This window comes from Mustela lutreola, chromosome 18 (genome assembly GCF_030435805.1).
Source record: "Mustela lutreola isolate mMusLut2 chromosome 18, mMusLut2.pri, whole genome shotgun sequence".
In the NCBI taxonomy this organism is placed as follows: domain Eukaryota; kingdom Metazoa; phylum Chordata; class Mammalia; order Carnivora; family Mustelidae; genus Mustela; species Mustela lutreola.
This window is the reverse complement of record NC_081307.1, coordinates 18,575,686-18,587,941: the sequence shown is the minus strand read 5'-3', so window position 1 is coordinate 18,587,941 and position 12,256 is coordinate 18,575,686. Positions and strand designations below refer to the sequence as shown.

The following is a 12,256-nucleotide window of genomic DNA, read 5'->3' as shown; positions in this document are numbered from 1 at the left end:
TCTCTATTGAACTTTTTAAAAAATGTACTCAGTAAGATGGTGCTGGTTCAGTGCTCTGAGAAAATCTCCAACACTTATGACCTTAAGAAGATACAGTCTTTAGATGGGAAGTGCCTTAGTGTTCTCTCCTAACCTTCTCGTTAACTCAAATAGGGCTTTAAGTGATTTCCAACTGCTCTGCACCTTCCTCCCTGCACAGAAATGTGGAAAACCTGACTCTTGATCACTGATGCTTTCAAAGAAAGATTTTTCTTTTTTAATTTATATTTTTGAAGACTTTCTTTTTTTAAGGAAGCTTCACCCCCAACATGGGGCTTGAACTTACAACCCTGCAGAAAGAAAGGAGCCTTGTAAATTGATAATACTTTAGATACTACTTTACTAGCCCTGCAGGAAGAAAGGCTTTCCTCCTCTGCTGGCAACAACCCAGCCAATAAGACACTGCTATAACTCAGCCAATAAAAGGCACTATGCTTCAAACGCCATTTACTCCAATGGACTCTCTGGTTTGAAGAGCCTTCCCAACCTCCCCCTTTCCTCTGTAAAAGAGCGTTCTCCTCTTTTGTTCTGCTGGCTTCCCTACGGTTTTGCTGTAGCTTGCTTGTCCTGCATTGTAATTCTCTGCTCTTCACAAATAAACCCATGTTTGCTGGGACAATAACTGGCAGTTTTATTTCTATGGTTAACAGGTTAAAGCTGTACTCTCCTTTCCCCTGCCCACCCCAGGCTACTTTTAGAAAGAAAGAAAGCAGGGCAAAAAAGATTACCCTTCTTTATACCTTTCTCTTCTTTTCCACATTCTGAACCCTCTGGGCTGGTGGGCTGTTCTTATATTTTTCCCATAAACCCATTTAGCCATGAAAGATTTGAAAATGCCATATACCTATATTAAAAATATTAACATAAAGGCACTAAAATATGACACTGGCCCTTCCCTTATGTTTTTTAATCTTGTTTTGTCCTCAACAGCTTTGATTATCACACTAGGGGTTTATTTCTTGAAGGTTTCATATATAAGACCCTACACTTTCTTCCAATATAATCTGATGGTTTATATTCAGGTACCACAGGAAGTCACAGTTCAGCTCTGCATTTGTCAGGATAAAAAAATGCTTGGCAATCGACAGAATTTGCTGGAAAACAGAAATTCTTTTTCTCTCTGATTTTGATAGACTAGAAGAGGGCATTTTAATCATGGGGTACTTCAGTATTTGTCCAGGGTCTTAGCCAAACAAACCTGACCAAACAAAAACAAAAACAGAGCTGTCTCAGAAGAAAAAAAAGTTTGTTTAAATATAAAAGACATGACTTAAAATTTTTCTTCATTATTGTCATTTTTATGAGATAATTACATACGGAAAAGTCTCCACAAAGGCCAAAGTCAGTTTTGAACATCTGATGTTTACTCACGTTGGTCCAGAAGGAGGATAGGTTGATTTTCTGCAGTTTTCTGTCCACTGGAAAAAAAAAAAACAAAAAAAAACAAAGAAAATTAAATTTCAGAAAATAATAAACTGAATAGGCAATTTGCAAAAGCAGTTAAAGACTGTGTAGACAAAAATCAAGCATGATTAGCCCTTTTAGATCATTTTGATACCTCTTAAAAGTCTTTTCCTCCCAAGAAAACGTCTAAAATCTCAAACTTAAGGGCATTTTCAGCCTTAATTCAATTTGTACTAGTGCTATAACTTGGATTCTATATTTCAAACACACTGAATAAAGAGGAAATGTTAAGAAGGTAAATGGAAATGTTTAAGTCAGATAGGCTGATTTATCACTAACAGTAAATTAAATCTTGATAGAATATGATGTCACTTGAATTTATGAACCAACTCCATTGCAACAGAAATTTGCATCCCAAACCAGATTTTCAGGACACACTATGCAGGGCCCTTCCTAATCTGGCCATACTTTACCTTCCCAGCCTCCTTTCCTGCCACTCCTCCTATCTCGCACGGCCACATGCAAACATGTCCTCTGATCTCTGACCTTTTCCTATATGTGCACGCAGTGTTCCAGTGACCTAAAATGCCATTTCTCCACCTAATGAACTTCAGACTTCAATTTTTTAAAAAAATATTTTATTAATTTATTTGACAGAGAGAGTGAGATCACAAGTAGGCAGAGAGGCAGGCAGAGAGAGAGGAAAAAGCAGGCTCCCCGCTGAGCAGAGAGCCCAACGTGGGGCTAGATCCCAGGACCCTGAGATCATGACCCGAGCCAAAGGCTGAGGTCTAACCCAATGAGCCACCCAGGTACCCCTGGACTTCAATTTTTTTTTTTTTGTAAGATTTGTTTAACACACAGAGAAAGATCACAAGTAGGCAGAAAGGAAGGCAGAGAGTGGGGGGGCAGGCTCCCTTACATCTATAAGACGTAAAGAAGTTCATGCTTAGTATTACTGGTTCTTTAACACATGACAGATTCAAACATTTTCCACAAAGTACCTGCGAATCACTACTATGATTAATAACCATAAGCTTGAAACAACTTGCATTTCACAAGCTTTGTACATCTGCCCAACTAAGCTTTTGTCTGGTCCACACATATTCTTACCACTGTCAGTTGTTACACAAAACAGCAGATTCCATTTCAGGTCTTACTGAATTACTCAGTTCTCAAGTTCTTTCAAAGCATCCTTGCCTGTAACTGTTCCACCAGACTATTCACTGAGACTAATGAATTCTTCAGTCTCAAACATGGCACTGGTGCTTTAGTAAATAGCAATAACTGATCAGTAATCAATAACTTCAGTACCAATAACTGGGAATCGGTTTGCCTTACTCTTCAACTGATAAGGATATGTCTACCAAAGTCCCAGGTAGCTCTTCTCATGTAAAGGCTAACAGTGCACAACAAATTTTCCCAGGATACATTTCTTCTACTGCTGCAATCAAATCTGATTTCATTAACTCACCATGGCTCAGTGAGTTTCCCTGCTTTGCTAACAGATGAACTACCTGAAGATTTCTTTCCATTGCAACCTCATTTTGCTTTTTAAAATTTGTAAATAAATTCTGTGATGAGATACTCTGTTTTAAGTTGTCTTACTTTTCTGACCATTTTTTCCTACGGTTGGGAATACTGTGATGACTGCTTAATCCATGTTGACACGTACTGCATTCCTTCAACACAGTGCTAGATGTGCTCTGTCATCTAATTAAGTGCCAAGATAATCCACACTCTACTCTGCCTTGAGAGAGCAACATTTGAAATTCACTTTTCAAATTCAACATTTGAAATTCACAAAAAGTGACAGGATAGGTCTGCACTGATAACTTTTTTTTAAAAAAGATTAAAATAACATGGTACATTGATACATGTGGCACTTAAAATGCAGTTCAGTTAAAATTGCTTAACTATCACCTGAAGTGTGCTGAGCGGCAGTGGAAAGCCACAAGATCCCGTACACAGGCTCTGCTCAACACCATGGTAATGCAAGGCAGCCACAGACAGTAAGCAAATACGAAACGGTGGCGATGTTCCAATACAACTCTGTGGATGGACACCGACATGTGAATTCCATGTAGTTTTTACATGTCACAAAATATTAATCTTCTTTGGATTTTTCCCTCCCAACTTTAAAAAAAAAACATCAACACCATTCTTTGCTCGCAGGTCTTACAAAAACAGGTGACAGGCTGTACTGGGCCTGCTGACTGAGGTGTGCCAGCCACGGCTGGAAAGCATGAACACCCGTGTTCATGTTCTTCCTAGATGACTTTTTCAGTTTCTTTAGAGGGAAACCCTTGGAGGTAGTGTGTACGTGTGAAACAAAGAGAAGGAGAAAGACATTGTGTGTGTGTTAGTTTTCTGCCTAGTGGTAAATACCAAATGGAGTTTTGTATGCAGAGGTCAGGATGGGGTTACTTTCTGTTTATTGACCCATCGATTCAACTCTCCTTTCATCCTCATTTAATGTCCTTATAATACCCTCCAGAATAACTGCAACTCTGAGCCAGGAACCTCTCAGGGAGCTCCCTTCCTCACAATAGCTGCTTCTACCTCATCTTATTAGCCAACACTCCTGCAGCTACCACCTAACTACCAAAAATTAACTGAAAGTGCCTCATCCCTACAGTCATTTAAAATCCTATGTTCAGGGACCCTGGCTGGCTCAGACCGTTAAGCATCTGCCTTCGGCTCAGTTCATAATCTCAGGATCCTAGGATTGAGCCCCATGTGGGGCTCCCTGCTCAGCGGGAGTCTTCGCCCTCTCCCACTGCCTCCCTCCCTGCTTGGGCTCTGTCTCTCAAATGAATAAATAAAATCTTTAAAAAAAATAAAATCATATGCTCATGGACTTATATAGTATTTGGCAGCACTTGATTATATTAGTTTCCAATGGCCGCTGTAACAAACTACCACAAATGTAATGGGTTAAAGCAACACAAATTTATTATGCTTATAGCTCTGGAGGTCAGAATCTAAAGTGGGTCTGCAGGATGTGTTCCTTCCAGGGCTCTAAGGGAGAATCCGTTCCCCTGACTTTCCCATCTCCTGGAGGTCACCTACATTCTTTGCCTTGTGGCCCGCAGCTTCAAAGCCAGGAGCACAGCGTCTTTTCTCTTCTATAGCCTCCTGTCTCCCTCTTACACAGATGTCTGTAATTATACTGGGCTTCTCTGGTTAATCCAGTGTAATGTCCCCATCTCAAGCTAATTTACTAAATTGCATCTGCAAAGTCCCCTTTGCCACAAAAAGAACATTTTCACAGCTTCTTAGGATTAGGACATGAGCATCTTTGGGAAGCTAGAATATACTCTAGGGGTGCCTGGGTGGCTCAGTGGGTTAAAGCCTCTGCCTTCGGCTCAGGTCACGATCCCAGGGTCTGGGGATCGAGCCCCATGTCAGGCTCTCTGCTCAGCGGGGAGCCTGCTTTCTCCTCTCTCTCTCTCTGCCTGCCTCGCTGCCTACTTGTGATCTCTGTCTGTCAAATAAATAAATAAAATCTTAAAAAAAAAAGTGCACTTGATGTCATGATCATTGGGTGTTATATGCAACAGATGAAGCACGAAATTCTCATTCTTAAAAGAATAATCCAATATATGTTAACTAAATTGAATTTAAATTAAAAAAAGAAAAAGGAAAAATAATAAAATAAACCAGAGTAGGAAAAAAAATAGAAAAATTTATAAAATTAATAGGTAGGATCCAACATCTAATTAATAGGATTTCCAGAAAGAGAAAGCACAGAAAATAAAGGGAAGGAAATTATGAAAGAAATAATAGAAGAAATTTTGTTAGAGCTGAATGGAGATGTATTTTAAAGTGTAAAGGACTACTGATAACAAAAAAAAAAAAACAAAAAAAAAAAAAACAAAGAGCCTTCAGTGAGACACGTTACTGTGCTATTTTAGACATAAAGAAAAAGCTTCTAGCACTAGGTGGGGAAGGGTATCCTATACAAGAATAAGAATTACACTCCCATCAGACTTCTCAACAGCTACATGAATGCCAGAAGAGAGTGACACCATCATTTCCTTGGCAGGGAATTAATTTCAAACTAGAATTTTCTAACTGGTCAAGGCATTGATCAATTTTGGGATTTAATGAAGTTTTCGATTTTAAGTCAATGCAAGGACACAGAAAGTGTACCTCCCACACATTATTTCTTAAGTTACTTCAAGATATAGTCTAGCAAAACAAGGGAGTAAACCAAGTAAGAGAGAACAGGATCCCAAAACAATGGCTCCAACATACACTGTAAAGGGAACTCTGAGAAATTACACTCCCATTAGACACCAAGAAACAGGTGTCCTAAAAAGGGAGACTCCATAGGATAAACTGTATGGTTGAAGGGCTGGAAGAACTTGAGGCTCCAAGAAAAGCACAGACTTTACGAACAAAAGAAAACTAGAAAACAAAAGAAAACTAGAAAACTAGCAACTACAGGAAGAAACTGCAGTATCAGAAAAATATGGTACAAATAAAAACAAATTAGTCCCAAATAGATTAGGGATTTAGTAAGTTTTAAGAATGGACACAACAAATAGAGAATAAATCAGAGATTGAATAATATACAAGACATAGGTAGAATGGGGGCACCTAGGTGGCTCAGTTGGTTAAGCACCCAACTCCTGATTTCAGCTCAGGTCATGACTCAGGGTCATGAGATCGAGCTCTGTGTACGGCTCTGCACTCAGTGTGGATGGAGTCTTCTTAAGATTCTCTCTCTCTCTCCTCTCTTCAGCCCTTGCTCACATGCCCTCTCTGCCCCCCTCTCTTTCTCTCAAAAAAAGAATACAGTCAGGATGGCATAGATTTAGTTTCTTCTTCTAATTACAAAAAATGAAAAGAAACCAATTAGAAACTCTAAGGAAAAAGGTCTGTACAAGAATGCCATGATATAAACATGAAGCAAACTAAAATGTGTCATGAATATGAATATGTGGTAGAAAATATATTGAATATTCTTTCAGTGTCATTAGATTTGTGGCTTTAGAATTACAGAAAAGGAAATATAGTCACAGCACATTGGGCAATAACCAATACTTACAAATCATACTTCTTTAAACAGTGTTTACTCTTTCCATTTTTTAAAAGTAGATATACAGAAAAATCATTGATGACTCAATTACAGTTATGTTATTGATGTTGACTATGCAAGGGTAAAAAGATATAGAAATGAAGAGAAGGGAGAAAAAAGTGGGAGGGGTCAAGGATGTCCACATGCACCACATGAGCTAGAGTATCTAGCCAGAGCAATTAGGCAAGAAAACAAAAAGGATCCAAACTGGAAAAGAAACTATCTCATTTCCAGATGATATAATTTATTAAAAAAAAAAAAAGAAGCCCTAAAAAATCCACTAAAAACTTTAAAAAATAATAAATGAATTCAGCAAGTTTGCAGGATACATAATCAATGTACAAAATCAATTTTATACAGTAGCAATGAGCAAACTGAAAATGAAATTAAGGAAACAGTTCTACTTAAAATAACATCAAACAGAATATGATACTTAGTAATAAATTTAAACAAAGAAGTATAAGACTTGTACACTGTAAATTATAAAACACTATAAAAAGAAATTAAAGATCTAAGTAAATGGAAGCCATATATGTTCATAGGCCAGAAGGCTTAATATTGTTAAGATGGCAATACTCAAATGATCCATAGATTTGATGCAATACGTATTTAAATCCCATCTGGCTTCTCTGCAGAAAGTCAAGTGACACTAAATTTCATATGATAATTCAAGGAACAAATAATAGTCAAAATAGTCTTGAAAAAGACCAACAAAGTTGGAAGACTGACACCTCCTAATTTGAAACTTACTATAAAAGCAACAGTAAACAAGACACTGCAATATCAGCATAAAGACAAATCAATGGAATAGATTTGTTTCCAAACATTTTTGGAATATTTGGAAATATCTGGAATATTGATTTGATTCCACATCAGTGAAATAGAATTGAGAGTCCAAGAAATAAATCCTCACATTTATGCCAACAGCAAATCATATGTTTGATAAAAGACCTGTATCTAGAATATATATCTTAAAGGTCAATAAGAAAAAGACAAATTAATTTTAAAAAAAGGCAAAGGATTTGAATAGACATTTATTCAAAGATTTAAGTCAGTAAACACATGAAAAGATGCCAAACATAATTTGCCAATAGGGAAATGCAAATCAAAACCACAATGAGATACCACTTCACAGCAACTAAGATGGCAATAATAATAAAATTAATAAGTGTTAGCACAGATGTGGAGAAACTGGAACCTCCATTCAATGTTAGTGAGAATGTAAAATAGTGCAGCTGCTTTGGAAAACTGGTGCTTTCTCAGTTAAACATATAGTTAACCATGTGACCCCACAATTCTGTTCCTAGTCATAAACTGAAAAGATATGAAAACGTGTCCACACAAAAAATGTACACAAACACAAATGTTCATAGCATCATTACTCACAATACCAAAAGTGGAAACAAACTTAATGTCCATTAACTGATAAATGGATGATCAAAATGTGGTATATGCATACAATGGAAATTATTCAATCATAAATAGAAATGAAATATGGCTACATGCTACAGTGTGGATGAACCTTGAAAACACACTAAGTGAAAGCAGCCAACCACAAAGAACCACATACTTTTGATCCTCTTTACATAAAATGTTCAGAAAGGACAAATCCATAGAGACAAAGTTTATTTGTGGTTACCGAGGGGAGGGGTAGGTTTCAGGGTTAGGACTAAGGGAAAAGAAGTTTATTTTGGGGCTCATGAACATGTTCTAAAACTGATTAGAGAAATGACTGCACAACTCTGTGAATATAATGAAGCCATTGAACTGTCTAATTTTAGGGGGTGAATTGTATATCAGTTACATCTCAAAACTGTTTCAAAAAAAGATGTAGGAAAGATGGTTGAAAGTAAGCTAAATTCTTATCCATCATTGCTGTATTAGAGAAAACAATGCCTAAAATTAATTGAGACAGATTAAGCATAAACATACCAAAATAATATTCATAAAAATAACCAGGAGTGACTTAAAACTTTTAGCCCCCAATATGGCAGAAGCACCAATTAATTAAAACAGACTGAGCTACACACAACTAGTATGATAGTAAACACAGGTTCTGCTGACTATCACCTGAGTACAGTTAAAAGTGTTTGCTTCTAGGGAAAGGTAACTGGGGTAGAAAGAATGAAGTAGGAAACCTGATTTTCATCATAAGACTATCTATATAATTTGATTTTAACTATACATACTTCAATATAAGCTTTAAAACACTGAATTTAAAAATTGTATAATTTCATTTACATTGTGGGGGAGATTTTCAAGGAATGATTCTCTGACATTATTTTTAAGTGTCTGAAACTGTCATTATCTAAAATTATTTTAAAATAACAACATACAGAACAAGGACAGATGGTAGCAGAGTGGGAGTAGGCTCCCTTTATCCTATGAACACAATTAGATAACTATCAAATCATCCTATATACCTCAGAAATTGACCTGAAAACTGGTAGAACAAACTCCACAACTAAAGGTAGAGAAGAGGCCACGTGAAGGTAGGAAGTGCAGAGATGCGGTATGGGAGGGAAACAGATCATGACTGCTGCAGTGGGGAGGGAGGCAGGGTCTCAGAGAAGGGCAAGAGACAAACTAGCACACAGGGAATACAAGGGAAAATGAACACCCGCCCCCCCCCCCCTTAGCAATTGCCTTGAGAAGTGAGAAGGGCCAAATTTCATAATTTCCTGAAACTTCTGGGGCTTAATGCCTGGAGTTTTTAAGATCAGAGGACTTGGCTGGGTTAGAGCCCAGAGAGCACTGTGTAGCTCTTGGAGGGAAGGCAGGCAAACAATCCACAGAGTGTGTGGAAATAACGATCCAGAAAGTACCTGGGGGGTTATCTGCTCATCTCTGAGCACATCCCAGAGAGACAACATTCACGAGAGACCACTGCAGGAACAAAAGAACTGGCTGGCCATTTCCCTCCCACACTCATCAGCATAAGCCCAGCTGTAGGAAGCAGCGCTGTACCCACACTCACTACTTAATATGCTTAGACCAAGTCCCAAACCTGTACCGCAGCGGAAACCCCCCCTCCCCAAGTCACACTTGCCTCAGTCCTAGCACAGCAGTTCCCTTCCCCCAGAAGACCAGTTCAAACCCCTGCTCAAACTGTACCTCCCAACATGGAAATTTGCAGAGCTTCTGTTCCAGCTGCAGTGACAATAGTCTCATGTCACGAACAGACCAGAGCACACCTAGTCAAAATCCAGGAACCAAACCATGCCCACAACAGGCAAAGAGAGCTTCTGCAGACAAGTGGCCTGAAAGATAAAGGGGCCGGAACAGAACAGCAGAGCACAAGCAACATACAGTGGAGACACTCTCAGAAGCACCAGGCCCTGGGAAACAAGGGACACTATATGGCAGGACACTACGGGACCTCTTCTTTGTAAGACCATTTTCTTCAAGAACAGGAGATGCAGACTTTCCCAACACACAGAAGCAGACACTGAGACTTAAATAAAATGAGAAGACAGAGAAACATCCCAAATGAAAGGACAGGACACGGCCATAAATCTAAGCTGAACACATATAAGTAACATGCTTGGTAAAGAATTTAAAGTAAGATCATAAGGATACCCACTGGAATTGAGAAAGGAGTAGAAGATTTGAATGAGACCCTTAACACGCACAGGAGTAACAGAGCAGAGAGAAAAGGTACAATAAATGAAATGACAAACATAATGATGAAATGAATATCAGGATAAGAAGCAGAGGAATGAATTAGTGATCTAGAAGAGAGAGTAATGGAAAATAATCAAGATGAACAAAAAAAAGACAAAATAATTATGCAATAAGAGAAAAGATTTAGGGAACTCAGTGACTCCATCAAGTGTAATAACATTTATATTAATGGACTCCTAAAAGAACAGGAGAGAGAAAAGGGAATAGAAACCTTATTTGAAGAAATAACAGCTGAAAACTTCCCTAATCCAGAAGGCACAGAGAACTCCCATCAAAGTCAAGAAAAGCAGATCCACACCAGGAAATATTGTAATTAAATTGGAAAAAAAATTTAAAAACATGAAGACGAAAAAGACAGTAACTTAAAAGGGAAAACCCATAAGGCCAGCAGGAGATTTTTTCCTCAGAAACCTTCCAACCCAGAAGAAAGTAGCACGATATATTCAAAGCACTGAAAGGGAAAAATCTGTAGCCAAGAATACTATCTCCAGCAAGCATATCATTCCGAATAGAAGGAGAGATGAAGAATTTCCCAGTCACACAAAAACTAAAGGAGAGTGTGACCATTAAACCAGCTCTGCAAGAAGTATTAGGAGGGACTCTTAGAGTAGAAAGGAAAGACCAAAGGTGACAGTATAAAGGTAGGAAACACAAAAGCAGTAAAAATGAATATTTCTGTAAGAAATCAGTCAAGGAACTCACAAAATAAAAGGATGTAAGATTTAACAACATATACCTAAAACATGGGGAGGAGAGGAGTAATGAATGGATTCCAACATAAAGGACCATTCATTTAATATAGACTGCATATGCAGAGGAGGTTATATATAAACCTAATGGGAATTATAAATCAAAAACCACTAATAAACATGCAAAGAATAAAGAGGAAGAAATCCAAATATATCACTAAAGAAAATCAGCAAACCATGAAAGAAAAACACGAGAAATGATCAGAGAAAAACCTGAGAAACAAATATAAAACAAGTAGTAAAGTGACAATATATATCTATCAATAATTTCTTTGCATGTAAACAGATGAAATACTTATATCAAAAGATGCAGGGTGACAGAACAAAAAAACAAAAACAAAAACAAAATCCATCTATATACTGCCTATTAGAGACTCATTTTAGACATAAAGTCACCTGCAGATTGAAAGTCAGGGAATGGACAAATATCTATCATGCAAATGGATGTCAAAAGAAAGCCAGAGGGGCACCTGGGTGGCTCAGTGGGTTAAAGCCTCTGCCTTCGGCTCAGGTCATGATCTCAGGGTCCTGGGATCGAGCCCCGCATCGGGCTCTCTGCTCAGCGGGGAGTCTGCTTCCTCTCTCTCTCTCTGCCTGCCTCTCTGCCTACTTGTGATCTCTGTCTGTCAAATAAATAAATAAAATCTTAAAAAAAAAAAAAGAAAGCCAGAGTAGTAATACTCAGACAAACTAGAGTTTAAAGAAAGACTATAACAAGAGACAGAGAAGGACGTTATATAATCATAAAGGGGATAATCCAACAAGAAGATATAACAACTGTATATATTTATGCACCCAAATACATAAAACAGCTAATAAAAAACACAAAAGTACTAATAAAATAGTACAAGAATGGTAGGGGACTTTAACATTGTACTTACTTCAGCGGATGAATCACCTAAACAGAAAGTCAACAAGTAAACAATAGCTTGGAATGACATGCTAGAACAGATGGATTTAACAGATATACTCAGAACATTCCACCCTGAAACAGCAGAATATACATTTTCAAGTGCACATGAAACATTTTCCATAACAGATGATATATTAGCTCATAAAATAAGCCCTCAACAAATTTAAAAAGATCAAAGCATACCATGCATCTTTTCCTACCACAATGCCATGAAACGAGAAGTCAATTACAAGAAAAATCTGCAAAGAGCACAAATATACGGGAGTTAAATACCATGCTCCTAAAAAATAAATGGGTCAACCATGAAATAAAAGAGAAAATTTAAAAAGTAAATGGAAACAAATGAAAATGAAAACAGAATGGTCCAAAACTTTTAGAATA

At 37.6% G+C, this 12,256-nt stretch overlaps 1 protein-coding gene across 4 annotated transcripts in view; it reads right to left on the bottom strand.

Moving 5' to 3' along the window:
- The window catches only part of ASAH1 (N-acylsphingosine amidohydrolase 1), a 46,955-nt gene that overhangs the window by 25,793 nt on the left and 8,906 nt on the right, over positions 1-12,256 (bottom strand). For all 4 annotated transcript variants that reach the window (XM_059156189.1, XM_059156190.1, XM_059156191.1 and 1 more), the window contains one exon: positions 1,411-1,457. In XM_059156189.1, coding sequence (XP_059012172.1) covers positions 1,411-1,457 — 47 coding nt within the window. Of the gene's footprint in view, positions 1-1,410; positions 1,458-12,256 lie in introns of those variants that run through there.